Source organism: Caloenas nicobarica, chromosome 2 (genome assembly GCF_036013445.1).
Source record: "Caloenas nicobarica isolate bCalNic1 chromosome 2, bCalNic1.hap1, whole genome shotgun sequence".
NCBI lineage: Eukaryota > Metazoa > Chordata > Aves > Columbiformes > Columbidae > Caloenas > Caloenas nicobarica.
Window position 1 is genome coordinate 76,883,161 of NC_088246.1, and position 16,314 is coordinate 76,899,474.

A 16,314-nucleotide genomic window follows, 5' to 3' on the forward strand; every position below is an offset into this window, starting at 1 on the left:
GCAATTAATGGGCAAGACCTGGAAACATTTGACCATACACAGTAGTAGGACAACATTACGGCTTTTAAAATAATATGCCTATGTAAGGATATATTAAGCGTTAACTCGGAGGTAGAAGTACGTGCACTAGATTCCTGTTCAACTGTGTATATATCGAGCTGTCGGTCTGTGTGTATTTTAAATGTATTTATACATAGGATTTACATATGTATCTAAAAAAGGATTACGTATTTATTTATAGCTTCATATACGCATTGCATATGTTTCTAAACTCCAGAGTGTACAATAGATGCCAGATATTTTGTAGTACGTATATTCTTAAATATAATGTAAGCATATATAAATCACTGCTTCGTAGAATTGATAGCAAAGCACGCAATCACGTTCATGAAGCCACTTATGTAATACATTTTAAAAATGCTATTTTATTTCAGAAGAAAAAAAGGTAGTTGGATTAAAGGGTGCTTGTAGAGTCTAAGCTTACACCTTCATAGCTCTACATTACTCCTGTCCTTTAGGGACATTACTGGCCTGTTAGTAGTGCCCTAATAGCTCAGGCTGTAAGTTTTTAGAAAGAGTTTGTGTTGGAGAAATTTAATTTTTTCTTATATAGTTGTTAGTTGTGCGTTTTTTCTCTGTCTTTTTTTTTCCCCCTCTCCTTGCTTACCTCCTTTTTCCTTAAATCGGAAAAAAAACCAAACAAACAAAACAAAACACCAGGCTAGTAGTTGAGTGCTGCACAGACTGACGTTTTGTCAGATCAAGAATCTCACCTTCTGGACAATTTGCAATTAAGAACCTACGGGCAATGGGGATCACCTTCCCCCTTTGTAAATAACGACCAAAATGCAATAAATTCATTAACTTGAAAGAATCTGCCTTGTCAGTCAGACTTGAGAAGAAGATTATTTGATTACAGATATTTAGGGCCTAAAGTTTGCTTTCAAGATAATACAGTTCGTTATCAGTATCTCTTATCTAAAGGCAACACTTAGCAGTAATTGCTATTGCATTGTTAAGGATTACACTGTAAATAAATACAGAGGTAGTTACAGTTAAACCTTATTACCTCGCTTTCGAGCGGCGCTTCCCCTCCAAAGCAATACTCTAATATTCAGAAAACACCTTCAGCAAATCGAATGAACCGGGGGGCTGTCATTTTGTCACGTCGGCTTAAAATCTGTTTATTTAAGTATTGCGTAGTCTTTGTTTTTCGTGCTAGTACCTCTAAAGAGATTACCGGCCTTATTTATATTTATTTGTTTGCTAAGTTGGATGAGAGTAACTCAAAACCGTCGTCCGGTTATGGTTAAGTTGAAGCGAAGGAAGACCAAAGCTGAACGCCTTCGCTCTGGGGGCACGTTTTAATCGCAGCTCCCCATTTTTCACCAGTAAAGGGAAATCAAACGTTACCTGTTCCCGGTCGGGCTCACCTTCTGCTCCCCACCGACCCTGACCCGGTACAGAGCGGGGGTCAGCTGAGCTGGCGGCTCCTGTCTCCCCTCTGCTTGTGACCGGGGTTGCCGGGCCAGGGGCGCGGCGGGGCTTTCACCGCCTCCCTCCTCCGCTTCCCCTCCTTGGAAAGGGGAGCCCCGGCGGGGATAGCTCCCTCTGCCCCCGGCAGCTGGGTTTACCAGCGGAGTGGCTGCACGATAACGCCATTCCCTCCTCACCCCCACCCGGTATTTAAAATAAAACTAAAAATTAAAGAAGGGAGAGGGTAGAGAGGCGATTGCATGTGCTTTTTGCCTGTTATTTTTGTTGCAACCAGGCGCCGGCTTTCCTGTATTTTGGGTTTTGTCCGCCGTCCCCAGCGGCAGGGCGTTTGTGGCGAAAATAAATCGGAGGGAAAGCAGTTGCTAGCTCGGCTTGTTTAATCACCCGTTGCATTGTCAGTGGTGCTGCTTGGTTAGGGGACCTGGGGGGGACTGTGCGGAGCTTGAAGAAGTGCTGTGTATAATTACTGTTAATGCTCCGGCCGCCCCGAGGCGTCCCGCTGCCCTCCGCGGCCCCGGCACCGCGGGGCGGCCGCGCAACTTGCGCTCCCCGCGGCCCTGGCTGCAAAAGAGGCAGGTGGAGGGGGCTTGTCTGGCCGTGGAGTGACTCGCAGTCAGGGAGGGGGCGAAGCGAAACGTCCCGCTCGGCTGCCAGGTAGGTAGTGGTGGGATCCTCTCTTCCCGGAGGGGATCCCTTTCCTGAAGTGACGTGCGTGGTGGCGGCGGAGGTCACCTCCCGGTTCTCAGTGCGACGGGCTGGCTCGCCGCACACGCGTGCTTCAGATGGGGTTTGAAAATTATTATTTGATTATTATTATTATAATATTTCCCCCGCGCTCCGCAGAGAAATTGTTCACAACGAAAATAACGTGCACAATGCCCAGAGTTCCCCGGTAGGTAGTGAATCTTGCGGGCTTGGCAGCGGGAGGAGGCCCGCCCGGTGCGCAGGCCGGTAACACGGAGTCCCTGCGCGGCGCTGCGCGGAGGTGGGTCGGCCGCGCCGCGTTCCGCCGGGCCGGGGTCTCCGGCGTGACACATTGCTGCTGCTGGTGCTGGGAGGAGAAGGCCCGGTGGGATTGCTAGAAACCTTCCCAGGCTGGAGCAGAGCTGCGGGGCGGGCGCGGAGCCGGACGTCCGCCTGCGGGCAGCGCTCCTGCCTGCAAGGCACGAAACGCGGGCAGCGGGGCCCTCGTCCCTATTGCGCTTCCCTGCCCTTGCGAGCAGGAGGCAAACTCGAGTGTCCTTTCTGACCTGTGATTGTCTCCCAGCAGAACTGGGCCTGCCCTGAACGCCAAAGAGATGCGGTCCGACCCTGCGCGGAGGTGGGCACAGGACGTGCGCCCAGGCAGCAGCTGGAAGGTGCCTCCCCAAGGCCTCTGCATCTTTGGTGGCAGTCCGTACAGCGAACGGGGACCCTCGGCCCCAGCCTTGCCTGCAGAGCGGTCCATTAGGTGACAGGTTAGCACAGCGCTTTGTGTTGTATTTTTAGCTCAAGCTGACTTTTTCCACACCAAAACTATTGCTTTGCTTTTCGTCTAGGGAAAACACTCTTTAAAAAAATTAATTAATTTGAGGAACCTTTCTGTTTAGCTGTTTCTGTTGGTTTCTTTCTTGTATTTGCTCATCTGTCACTTACCTAAACTAAAGAAAATGCAGAGAAAAATGAATATTCTCCTTTCTACGTTTTCTTCTCGGAATTTCTTAAAGCGAGTGACAGTTCATATTATGTTCTGCAAAGGTCATAACCAAAAATAGCAGATAAGTGCGTGCAAATAGTTGAGAGGACATGGATTAAAACCCCTCCCCTACCTCTGCAGGCCGGGTCAGAGAGAATATGGTGCGACTGTGTTGTGGATGGCGACGTTAAGGGAATGTTTCTAAACGGGCATTTTACAATACCTGAGGCCCTTTCTGAAAGCCGACAAGTTCGGGAAGGGCTCTTCGAAGTCCACACGGGGTTTTTTTATGGTCAGGTTTAACTTCATAACGCTTTTGGTAACCCCTGGGGTTGCATTGTAGTGACAAGCCGCCTATACTCGGGCTGTCCTCCGCCTTCGCCTCCCCAAAAATACACTGATTAGAGCGGGGCGAGCTTAAAGTTTCGCTCTGGGCTCTGGAAGCTTTTCTTGCGCATTGCGGAGGAGTCGCAAACTGGCGTGGGTTTTAAGGGAGGCAGCGTGGTGCCGCCTCGCAGAAAGGAGCGGTCGCGCACGGTCGGGGGCTAAGCGCGTCTCGGCGCCCACGTCAAGGTGAACGTGAGGTAACAATGCTTTATTACGTCGTCTTGATTGCGTAGGCAAAAGCGTGCAGCGCCGAGGCGCGCACATGGCTCCACTGCGCACAGGCAGGTACAGGAGCGCTGCGGCGCAGAGCGTAGAAACGGTCCCCCATCCTCTTCCCGACCGTCACGCATTTCAGCGGTAACCGCTAATTGAACATTAGCTTTCAATGAATTTCGCTTGTAAAGTAATTTAAACCCCTCGCCGTGGTCAGTCCATTTTCCCCTTGTGTTGGGGCCGGGCACGTTGGCTAAATGCTTCGTTCTTTTTAACATGCACGCGTTTGGGAGGGTGAAGGGTGTGGGTTTTGGAGCTGTTGAGCCCCCGGGATGCCCGAGCCGAGCTGTCGCTACGCGGGCCGCAAGTGGCACATCCATGCGCGCAGTAGGGCCAGTGCAGAGGACGAGCACAGGTTTACGCGGCAAGCTGCGCAAGAGGTTCTCCGCATCGACGTAGCGGGCCTAAAGTGTGGCGTAAAGGAGCTGCTCCGTGCTCCCCTGGGACGTGCGTGGATTTCGGTCAGACAGAATCCCGCACACAAACTCACGGGCTGGGAGGATCCCACTTACCCTTCCCGTGTGGTGTTTTGTTGTGTTTTTTTGGTGTTTGGTGGTTTTTGTTGTTGTTGTTGGTTGGTTGGTTGTTTTGTTTGGTTTTGGTTTTTTTTTTCCTTCCTTTTCTGCTTCGTCTCCCCGGCGGCTTGTCTGTGTTGTGAATCCGCCCCAAAGGTGGTGCGGTGCCGCGGTGAACGTAGCCCTCCTGGTTTAATTACGCTGAGGCTCATAAAGCCATTCGCTTCTTTCCAAAGTAATAAACAAACGTCGCGTTAGGTCAAGATTGATGGTGTCCATGCAATAAAAACGGGCCAGGTCAGGAAGGAATAAAATTCAATCAGAGCTCGCGGAATCATTTTTCAGGGGACAGAAAGGAGACGGGCTTCAAGGGAGACGATGTCGCCGTTCACAACACACCAGCTGGGAGGGAGGAGGGCGAGGGTTAACGAGCGATTGTTTTTTATCAAGCGGAGCCTAATTGAACGAAACAATAGCCGCATCGGCGGGGGAGGGCCGGCTCCTTCGCGGGGGAGTCTCTGCGGGGCCAGCCTGTAGTCCCGCATCCCGGCGGGTATTGGGGACCTCTCGCAGCGTTCCTGCGCTGTCCCCCCGCATTAAAACTTTACACACGCACCTGGGGCAACGGGCAGTTCATCCGTGCCCCAGTCCGGGGTCTGGCAGCGCAGACAGCGTTAGTAAAGGGCCGGGTGCTTAGAGAAGGATGGCAGGACTCCCTCATTTTGCAAGAAGGCGCTCTAAGAGGCCTGCTTGGAGGGCTGGGAAAGTAAGCCCCAGCTCTCGAGGGTAACTCCGACGGGAGCAGGGGCCCTCGGTGTAATTTGCAACTAACGCCTCTCCCCTTGGGTTTAGATTGGTGGGAAAGCTGCTGGCGTCCCAAGATTTGGGAAGTGGCTGCGGAACTGCTATTTGCTGGACACCCGGCGGGCGGTGGGGGGTTAGTGGAACAGGGCCGCCGGGGGGCCGGGGTGTGCAGGGAGGAGGTCGCCGCACAGCCCCACAGGGAAGCTTCTGCTGTCCGAGGGGCTCGTTTTCGTCCTGCCCCAGCCTTACCTGCTTCACCAGCCCGCCGGTGTTTTGTGCTCCGCGGGCCCGGGAGGCAGCCGGCAAACTCTCCCTCCCTCCGGTGAGCAGGCAGGGTGTTCAGGGGAGGGTTTCTCCCTCGGGCCCCAGGCAAACACGTCTGTTGTGTGTACCTCTGCGACCTTCTAGGCCCACAGCTTGTGTCTTGCTTGGTATGTGTGTGCCGCAAAATAACTATTAAAAAGCACTGGGATGGTGGGGAAGGAGGCCCGGGCTACCGGTGAGAGCTCACAAGCTCTCCGGCTAAATGGGAATTGGGTGGTCGGCGATTTTTTTGCCCCCTAAATAAACACAGCTTGAAACGACTTGGGTGGGCAGAAGGGAACAATTTGTGAGCGGGAGAGCAAGTGAGCTGGGCAGGCAGCCGGCCTGCGACGTACCTGCTGCAGACTTTCACCTGACCTTTAGGTGTCAGGGGGCTTGGTCGTGCAGTATATTACCCCAAATTCAGGTCAGCTGCTTTAGGCTACGTTCAGCATAATTAACAACAATGAAACCCCCAAACTGGAATCCCCCCTCCTTTCCAGCCCCCATCACCTCTGGGGAGAATGCAGGAAAACCAAGGCATTTAGAACCATCAACTCTTAAAATAGCTGAATTTCCTCCAGTAGAAAAAAACGCAAATTATCGCACTCATGAGTTCAGAATATTTATATATTATATGAATCGATGAATAAACAGGTCATATCGCTACAGCCGCCGTCCCTCGGAAGGCAAGCCCTCGGTTTAGAAGGAACGCCACAGCCGTTTTCCCCCCACCGTTCCTGGAATCTATTTACTTGCCAGAACATTTAAGCAGCCGAGTTTATTTTTTTTTAATAAATATTTGAAATAAAGAAAAAGAAGAAAGTTTTCCATTGAAAGATAATGTTAAAGTGCTGATAATATCGTTCAAAGCAGAAGAGAATTGTTTAAACAATGTCGGTGCTTGCAAGATTGCCCCGTATAAATACATTTGCTCTGCCTTTTTGATGCGAGTTTCTCCTGGAACTCTTTTTTTTTCTGTATATATATGTGTGTGTGTGTAGGTATGTATTTTCCTGCTCCGATTGTGTTCAATTGGTCTGTAGCTGGAAGCTAGCGGAGGGGCAAGTCGCCGTGCCAAGCCCCGTCTCCTCGGGACGGGGGCTCCCGGCTGCCGCGCTGCCGTTGCGGGCTGCACGACGGGGCTCACGGCGCAGGCAGCGGGCAGGAGCAGGGCGAGAAAACTACTCGCCGCTTTCCCTTAGAGAGGATTTATGAAAGTACACGCGGCCAGCGCTTCAAACCTCGCCTCTCAAAGATGGGATGGCTTTAAAACCGAATAGCGAATTGCAGAAAAATTACGGCTTTATCCCGACGCCATTCTCCGCCCCCCAAGCGCTCCTCCGGGGGGACGAAGCGGGGGCGGGGGGGGGGGGAACGGAGCGCGGAATGAACCGGTGAGAGCTCATTAGCAAAGCAAAGGTTGCAATTAAGAGTCTGCTGCTGCGAACCGATCTCTCCTCCGCTCGCCTCCCCTAGCCCCCATCACCAAATAATTGCGAAGTATCTGTTGATGTTTCTCTTCCACCCGTCAAAACGTTGGAGGTCTGCCTGCTCCAGCGCTCCTTTCTGGGATTGTTGTGTCTGGAGACAATGCTCCGCCAGCGAAGTAACAGAGGTGAAGAGGGGTCACGCGCGGAGGCAAGGAGCGCGGCCCTGCGGGGCGGCTGGGAGCCTCCTACCCCTGCAAACCTGCGTCCCAGAGACGAGGTGGGGGGCGGGCCCGGAGCTGCGATCCCCGGCCGGCGAGGCCGGTGTCCCTCTCCTCGTGCTGCCCCGGGGCAGCCCCGTGCCGGGCGAGGGAAGGGAAGAGGATGTGACCTTCGTGTCCGTCTTGGGGGACGCAGCTGCTTGATGTGCAAAGGGCTGGGGGGAAGGCGCGGGACTCCCCAGTTCCCCCAAGTTGCATTTACATTTTTTTTTTTTAAATACACTTCCAGCAATCGATCAGTCTTCCGTGCGCGACCGGAGCTGGCCGCGGGGCCATTTCCCATCACAGACGCACCCCCGCGTGTGCGTACAGGAGTAGTGGGGCTGTTCCCCCCACCCCAGCCCCCCTTTGCTTTTACCCTTTTACCCTTCAGGCTGATGCTGCGAGCAGGAGGTGTATTTTTAGATGGCGCTGGCGGTTTTGCTCCGCGACCCCGAGGAAACCCCCGTCGCTTTGTCTCGCCGGCCTTCCGCGCCGGGCCGGGGAGGAGGGCGGCGGGTAGGACGGCTGCGCCGCCGGCGGGCCCTGGGGCAGAGCTGACCCCCGCCCTGCCTCTCTTGCAGAAGTGGTAGGGGCTTGTGCGCTGCTGAGCGACCACACTGCAGGCCTCCGCCGTGCTCCTTGCTCCCTGCGGGGATTTTGCAGCCCACGGGTGGCCGGTGTTTCCGAGCGCCCCTGAATGGCTTCATAAGAGGGAAAAACAATTGCAAAAAAAAAAAGGCTTTCGTGGCAGTTTTACCTTTGGCAAGACAGGCTCCGGGGGGCGGAGGGGAGGCAGCGGCCCGCACGGCGGAGGCGAGGGGCTGAGTTACGGCTGCGGGATGCGGGGCGGCGGCGCTGACAGGCGGCAGGCGAAGGACAGCGCGCCCTGCCTTAGCTGCTCGTAACTCCCGGCGCTGCGGAGCGAGGAGCCGCAAGCAGGGCCAGGCCGACTCTCCCGAGTGGGCCCCAGCCCTCCGCAACCATCTGGACAGGGGCTGGACCCGCTCTCCATTCCCTGCCCGCCTGAAATCCCCTCCTCCCGACAGGGCGCACGCCCGGGCAGCCCCACCACCCAGCGCTGCCGTTACTATCCCGCTTCTCCCCATAGTAGCAGTGCAGGGGTATCTCTCACCGCTTCCTACGACGTGGTGGGACAGGCTGCCCGGGCGGTGCCCCCCCCCCCCCCCCAGCAGGCTCCCGGGTTTGTCCCGGGTCTGCGCTCCCTTCCCCGGCCCCTGCCCGGCGGGGCGGTTGCTCGCTGGCCCCGGCGAGAAACCGGCCTTCCCCTGGCAGCGCTGCCGCTCCGCAGTCGGCAGATTCGGGCTCAGCGGTTCTTGGGCGTGCCGGGGGGCCAAAGCAAAACCCACCTTGCCGATTGCTTTGTTCGCTGCTGCTGCCGGTGGGACGCTTATGAAAGGCACAGGAGACTGAGGGCATGCTCCATTATTTACTTCTGGAGCTGTTCGAAATTCACGAAGCTGTAATGACCCATAAATGAGACATGAGACAGACAGAGGGGAGATGTGTCTTTCCGTAACTGCACGCACGAAACGCTTGACATACACATTAACCCGGTGTACAGGACGTTCGGCTGCAACTGGTGTATTAGGTACATATATAGATATCTCCTTTATAGCCGTGGGGATTTAAAAATTTTTTTTTTTAAATTCGTTTTCAATAAGTGATCTCGTGGTCATTGCAAAGAGCGGTACTTACAGGAATTCAAAATTGGGCAGAAAGGTGGTGGTGGTGAAACCGAAAAGCAGTACAGACCTTTGACAAATTGTAAAAAGCAGAGGGGCAGGACTGAGATAACGTTTTGTCCTGTCACGACCAGTAGTGCTTTTTTTTCCTTTCTTTTTTTTTTTCTTTTAATTTTTTTTTTCCAAAGCAGCAAAAAGACATCCAGCACAAGGTCACCGCGGAGAGACTGCTTGGTCTAGAATAATTTTTTTCCTTTGCATCCCTTTTCCCGCTTGCTCCCCAATACAGAGACCGAAAACGGAGAATAAAAATGCTTCTCTTGAGTGCGCCACAGTTACAGATGCCAAAGAAAAAAACCCCTGAGGTCGAAGGAAAACTGGCAGCTTATGTAAAGGTTCCCAGCCCTTTGCAAAGATGTGTGAACTAATATTCAGATGTACCAGCAAGCCTCCCAGTGAATCACTGTAAGCAAAAAATAGTTCCCAGCAATATAAAAATACCTTGTCATAAAAGCGCTTTAATTTTTCTTTTTTTAAATTTTTTTTTATTTCGTGCTCCACCAAAATCCACCACCAGCAGCCTGTGACCGCTTGTTCGAGGCGCTGCAAAGGGGGCAGCCCCCGGTGCGGCTGGACAGATGGAGCTCATCCCTTTCCCTCCGTCACCCACCGCGGTCCCTGGGATGAGGGGACACCGCTGGGCACGGGGGGAGCCCGTTGGCCGTGGGAGTGTGCGCGGCGGCGGCAGCCCGAGGAGTCGTACCCGTTCAAGAGGAAAAACACCCCAGGAGGCTTTATATAAATGCACCCACGCGTGGAACTGCACACGCGGGGCTGGATGGCAATGTGTGCATGACCCCGCGCCGCAGGGCGGGACGGAGAGCTCCAAATCTCCCCACGGACGGGGCGTCCGCGTCCCGCTCGGCGTTGGTTTGTGCCGGACGCGTCGCGGAGACCGTGCGTAGGGGCCGTAGAGCCTCACACGAGTGGGGCGCTGCTTGGAGCGAGTGCGACAGGGACATCTCTCCCTCTCCGCTGCTCCCCTTGCTCTCCACCCTGCGAGGGCGCATACTCCGTGCACCTGTAGGAAGAGACCCCAAGCAGCTGCTGGGCTCCCGCGTTTCTCTTTCGCCGTGTGCTGGGGTGGCCGCGCTCCTCGCTCCCTCGGGGACAGCCCCGGAGGAAGCGGCTGCTCCGGCTGCCCCGGCGCGCACCGCTCCGCGCCCCTCAGAGCCCGGGGCTGCGGCCACCAGCACCTCGCACATTTTCCACTTCACCTCTGGCAAATGCCTGCCCTGTCGCGCCAGGAGCACAAAGAGCCCTCTCTCTTCGGCAGCTCGGCTCCTCGCAGGCTGCTCCCGAGACCCGTGCCCCCCGCAACACTTCCATCACGAAACCGCTGCTGGACGCAGCCGGAGCTGCTGCCCCCAGCTCCGCGCTCAGCCTCCCCACCTCATCACTCCCCTTTTGACAGCGTTGTCTCCTCAATACAAACTAAAAAGCAAGAAGTGCACTCGGAGAAAGTGTGTCTCCCCTTTGCTCATTTCGAGGCATAAAGTTAAAATGATTGGAATAATTGGTGGGTGGAAGATCCTAAACCAACGGGAAATGTATGGACTTGACAACCTCTGGATAACCCGGGTACCTTGGCACGAAAAGTGAAAAAATATTTACTCACCTTGAAGCTTCTAAGTTTTTTTTTAGCTTTTTATTTATTTTGTTTTTATTTCCTAAATAATCTTTTGAGATGGTTCAAGCTCCTGTCCGAGGTCTAATTATAGTAAGCAGGAAGAGGATGGAAGGGTTGATTCTTGGGGGGCAAAAATCAAAACACCTTAAGCCCCCAGACTGGGAAGGTGCTGGACGAAAAGGCTTTCTGTGACTCATGCACACTGTGAAATGAAGATCTGAAAAATGCTTACAAGCCCCCTCTGATTGGTTCGAAAGTGATTCCAGCAATTAGGAATTAATTTGGCATGGTCAAAAGGCGATTTCACTGCAAGTTATATCAAGTTATCCAAACTTTTACAGAGTTCAAGTGGTGGAAATGGGCCGCTGGGGTGGAGGTAAGGCTGCAGGAAAGAAAAGGAGTGTTCAGGAAAGGCAGAAGAAGGGAAGCTGTGTAGCAAGGGCTGGAGGGGTGGCAAGCCCATGTTAGTGCCAGAAGTTTGCTGCTTTTGTTGCTGGAGGAGAGGGCAGGGAGGGGACTGGTGACGCTTTTGTTTTTCAAACGGGAGAAAGTACTAAAAATGTGCTGGAAGTCCTAGGTAATAGAAATATGAGTTTTAATTCAAAAAAGGAAAGCAGGGGGCTTGCTGGCCAATCAGTACTTCAGGTATGTTTTTGGGGAAAGGGGGATGACCCCTCCTCAGTTAATGGCAGGAGCCAGAGTTAGTCCAGGCAGGGCTGACCATGGGATGATGTGTGGGGTGAGAGGCACTGGGAGGGTGTGGAGGGTGGAGGGGTGGATAAAATCAAGCTTTCACGCACAGGCAGGGCAGCAATAAAACCACCACAGGAAGGGTGACTGCTGAGCCCAGCCAGGGCTCAGGCATTGGGGTTGTTCTTCATGAGCTCCACGTCGGCGTCCACCATCTCCCTCACCAGCTCCTGCAAGGAGGGAGAGTGACAGATGAGGGCCCCAGCACAGGGGATGAACAGGCAGCACCCTGGAGCATGACAAGCCCCCTTGACCCCCCCACACCAGGACAAGGAGGGGACAGGGCTTTGCTGGGCTCTTCCTGCAGCGGCCCAGGCTCTGGCTGTCACAGAAGCAGGAGGACTCCCTGGAAAATGGTTTGTTCAAGTCACAGCCTGTGTCTCCCGGCTGGCACCCCTGCACAAGTGCCCGCTCTTTTCCAAAATGCTGATACCTGCCAGGCCCTTTTCCAGGGAGGGCTGGCAGCATCACCAGGGATGTCTTGTGCTGCCATGGCAGCTGCAAGAGCAGCAGCCTAGGGGGTCACTGAAAATAAGATTTCTTGGTGTGTCCAAGTCACTCCACGCAGAGGTCCCCCCCTTTCTTCCCCTCCCTGTGGATTGCTTTTAGGGGACACAAACACCCGGCAGGTACAAAGCATGCCAGAAAGGCCACTCACATCAAACGTGACTCTTGGCTTCCAGTTCAGCTTTTGTCTGGCTTTGGTACAGTCTCCTTGCAGAAAATCCTGTGGAAAAGAAGAGAGAGCCTCTGTGAGAAGCATCCATCTTCCGTAACCTGGTGTCTTCCCTGTTGCTCATGCTTCCCCGTGAGCCAAGCGCGGCTGGAGCCACCATCGGACTCTTCCAAGGACAAAATATTTCTCTTTAAGATGAGATTTTAGTGGAAGCTCATATGCCTGTAAATCACCAGGAGGCAGCATCCTTTCATTAGGCTATTTCAGGCTGAAAGAGTTATTCTTTGTTTTCGTGTGTACATGGGGTTTGAACTTCAGTGTTACAGCTCTATAATGGTGAACATTTTGTAAGAAGTTGTCATATGTCTTAGTCATGCTATTGAATGAGCTGTTTCAAATTCTTTCCCCCCCATTTGTTTAAATAATGTAAATCACAGAGCAAACATGACAACTATTCTCTTTCAAATAAAAACGTGATCACAGACAGATGATGCGGAATGACTGTTATGAATATGGGTAACCACATGCAGCAGTAGTAAACATTCAGCTTTTGAATGCCTACATCTTTTTTCTAGAGTATTTTGAGCATCCACATGGAAATAAAAATCTTAATATCTCACAAACTAAAATAAATTATCTTGAAAACATTACAGAAACCAAGACTTTGGTCATATTCACTTTACTGTTCAAGTATTCTTAAAAGTGCTGCCATACCGAAACAATCCCAGAACCAGTCATCAAAAATAATGTAACAAAATTAAACAAAGAAAAACCTCATTTGACTGTATTTCTAATTGAGTGAAAAAACTTGACTGTATCTTCTTTTAAAATTTGAATACCATGTTTAAATAGTTACCTTCTCCCAACTGTATGTGTCGATTTAACAAAATATATCACCTCTCCTCACAAGCTTTGTTTCTCTGTAGCAGTAAATACTAAAATTACATCTGTCTAGGTTTAAAGAAAACCAAACAAAACCAACTTTGTTAAAGAACAAGAAGACTAAGGCTGAATTCTGCTCTTGCATTTGACTTCATGGTGGTAACAGTAGGCTTTCCAGAAAAATGCATGGACTGTCAGTCTTCTCCCTCCCGCCGGCTCTGACCAGCGGTGGAGCTAACGAGCGTTTTCTGGCTGTAGTTTTTTTATCCGTACTGACCGCACACTACATTTTTTTCAGATGCTATCTTTTGTGCCTGTGTGGTTCAGGTCATGTTAACTTCCAAAATCACCTCATCCTGTGCAGTAAAATGTAGGAAATTCTCCTTCATAATTGTGCTCCAGAAAGCTAGACAGCTTGCTTCCAGGAGCAGAGGAAACCCACCAAAGGAAATATTGCACCGAAGAAGGGGATGTGGAACAAACACGTCTGCCGAGAGTATTCCAGGCAGCAGTTTTACTAGTTCAGTCTTTAGGCTAAAAACATTTCATCCTGCCTTCAGAAAAGAGTAAACAGATGGATCAGAACAAAATGATATGAAAATAAAAAATGCCATGATTTCCTTAAATTACACTAAATGATTTCCTACTGCAGCCCTATAATGGGGTTTTTAGAAGCTGCAGCAGACGTTAGAGGCCAAGTCATGCAAAACCGCATCAGCTCGAGGGATCCCCTGGAGGGTCGTGTGAATATGGATTGCAAAATCTGGTTTGAAATGGGAAATACTCCCACTAGCTTTGATAAAATTTGGATCAGACCCTAATGTGCTCATGGAGGTATGCTTTTTATCTGGAGTTTGGTTTAATTTACATTATACATGTGTGTATATATGTGCCTGGAAACCAGGAAATCCTTCTTAAAATAATAATTTCAGTATAAAAACAATTGCCTTTTATTCTGTCCTAATTCAAGCCGCTAGCTAGAAGTTAAGTGTTTAGTACCACCTAGTTTTATGTCATAAAAGCCATATAATAAAACTCAGAGTTTCATTTTTATAAATGCTGTGTAAATAATAATTTTATGTCCACAATCCTTATATCATAAACATCATTTGAAACTGAGACTATCTGGGATACTGGCTTTCCATTAGGAAAAAAAAAAAGGATCGGGAAGACCAGAATGAATTGCCATCGCCTACTGTATGTAGCTGCATTCTGCTTTTGAACAGCTTGGGAGCAGTCTTTTAACTTTCTAGGACAAATGCTTTTTGTTAAAACAGTTTATCTAAAAAAATACTTTACCTAATTCCAGCCCTTCATTCAAAAACATAAACACTCAGCTGCTGAATAGGCCAAAATAAGGTTGAGCGGGGAGGGTTGCAAATCAGTAAAAGTGAAGTTACTTGCAGTGCTGGATTACACATAGAGATAACACAAATAACGAGGATATTAAATCCATTTAAGTATTAAAAAACTTCTTTTTTTTTTTTAAAGTTCACATGCTTTATTAATGATGCAGGAAAGGTATTACGACATAACCTGTGAGCAAAATAAAAGATTTAATATATATGGTAATACAAATTCCCCATCTGACTTAGGTTAAAAGATTTTAAATGGCTGTCGTGAAGAAGTTTATGTGCTTCTGAAAAACACGACTTTGTAGTTGGATTTACTTGAAAATAGCATTATGGACAAAATGTCACTTAGTTAAAAAGTGCCTCGTAGAAGTTACTAGTGCCTTATAGAAGTTACTAGGTACAGAGATCAAATGAAACCATAATATTAACACTATATTACATCTAAATTCAAAGTTTCATAGTATTCTTATTAGTCAAAATTTCAACACTGAATGGAAATAATGACTGGAACAAAGCTATTCCTGATTAAAGGATTGTATTGCAGTCATGTTTCCTGTATTTTTCTACAAGTAGCTCATAATATGAAAACAATAAGGTAATTACAATAAAATAAGAATATTAAAAAAAGCTCCTCTTGGAACAGAATGACTGCTTGTTTATATTATTCGAGTCTTTTACTGAAACCAGAGATGCATCTGTCAGGCTTCCAAAAGAAAAAAATCCACAAAAAACCTGCAACCCCAAAAATACTCTGACATGCCGATCATGAAAGTATATTGATTTTTCAGTGTCACAGCTTCACTTTCTGGAGGTACAATCAGATCAGAAAGCAAAGAAACAAGAAGTGAGGTTCCACTGGAGAAAACCTGGATTCTTTTAGGGGGTGTGTGGGGTGGGATGGGACATTGCTCTTGAAAAACAGCTGCTGCTGCTGAGTGTACACTGCCCAGTATCTTTATTCCTGATGGAAAGGTACCTGATGAAGTGGCACCACTTCAAGTTTTGTATTCCTGCAGGATAACTTTTTCTGTGGCATTGTGCTTTACATACTGACGGGAAACCAAAGCCCTTTGACTCCATGAAAACCCTGAGGATTTAGATAGTGAGCCGAGAGTTTGCAAACCTGCAAACACTGATTAAGGCTTTCTGTTGTTTTTACAGTATTCAGATCATAAACATAAAATTAAGTCTTTGCTTTTAGTTATCCACTTTGGGAGAAACAAGCCCTTATTCTCCATGCAAATGCAGTTAACATCAGTGAATAGTAATGACAAGTTTTACCGGCAAGCTGAGTTGGAAACAACATTCAGGTAAATATTTAAAGGGCAGGAAGACAGAAAAGACAACAGGCAAATTCTCTGTTGCCACTTAATATGATAGTAAACTCTCCTACGGCTTTATATGCACCTTACTCTCATAAGACTGTCTCTCAGAGAAAAGAGTGTTTTTATTCAATGCGAGTTTTTCTGTTTTACCTTTTCCGTAACCAAGGCTGCATAACTGTATAGAAAATTCCCCATTATTACTAACCCTGATTTTATGATGATTTGGTTTTATTGTCTGAATGCACATACAGAAATACACACAGAGAAGCAGAGAGAATTTTTTTGTGCAACGTGGTAAGGCATTTTCAAATTTGCTTTTAAAACCATGAGACAAAAATGTGAAATATTTTAATGTAAATATCACATTTCCCAAGCTCTTGTTCAGAGTGTCATCATGACTCCTATTTTGACTCACGCAGTAATTGATTTGGTTTCACTGTGCAGTGTATCACTGTCTCATTCAATTAACTTTAACTCAAATTTAAAGCCTTGAGACAATGTGAGAAAATGGAGATAGCATGGCCTGAAAGAAGGCCAAGGCTTCCTTTATTCTTACAGCTCAGCTGATTCCGTTTAAAATGTGCCTTCACTGACGCCAGCACCGAGCGCCAGCTTTTGCTCTTTCTTGCACCAGAATAAAACTGAGATCAAATCCTCAGTAAAACACCTGCGATGGAATTGTGCCCAGCTCCACTCGCTGCAGCAGAGACAAGGCTTTACCTCTAAAAATAAACAGATTTGATCTAAGGACACAACAGTTTTACTGCATCTGAAAAGCATCCAGGG

The 16,314-nt window shown here is 49.5% G+C and overlaps 2 protein-coding genes across 3 annotated transcripts in view; one reads left to right on the forward strand and one right to left on the reverse strand.

Annotated features, from left to right (window-relative positions):
* Positions 1-16,314, forward strand: part of FOXC1 (forkhead box C1) — a 29,713-nt gene that overhangs the window by 2,561 nt on the left and 10,838 nt on the right. The window contains exon 2 of one of the 2 annotated variants that reach the window (XM_065629844.1): positions 2,768-2,988. The exons of the other annotated variant lie outside the window; for it this stretch is intronic. The gene's annotated coding sequence lies outside the window, so the exon portion shown is untranslated. Of the gene's footprint in view, positions 1-2,767; positions 2,989-16,314 lie in introns of those variants that run through there. 2 annotated transcript variants of the gene reach the window in all.
* GMDS (GDP-mannose 4,6-dehydratase) overlaps positions 10,581-16,314 on the reverse strand; it is a 422,070-nt gene continuing 416,336 nt past the window's right edge. Inside the window, exons 10-11 of the mRNA XM_065629846.1 lie at positions 11,949-12,017; positions 10,581-11,460 (exon numbers count right to left, since the gene is read on the reverse strand). Of these exons, the coding sequence (XP_065485918.1) occupies positions 11,398-11,460; positions 11,949-12,017 (132 nt within the window). The 3' untranslated portion in view covers positions 10,581-11,397. The remainder of the gene's footprint in view (positions 11,461-11,948; positions 12,018-16,314) is intronic.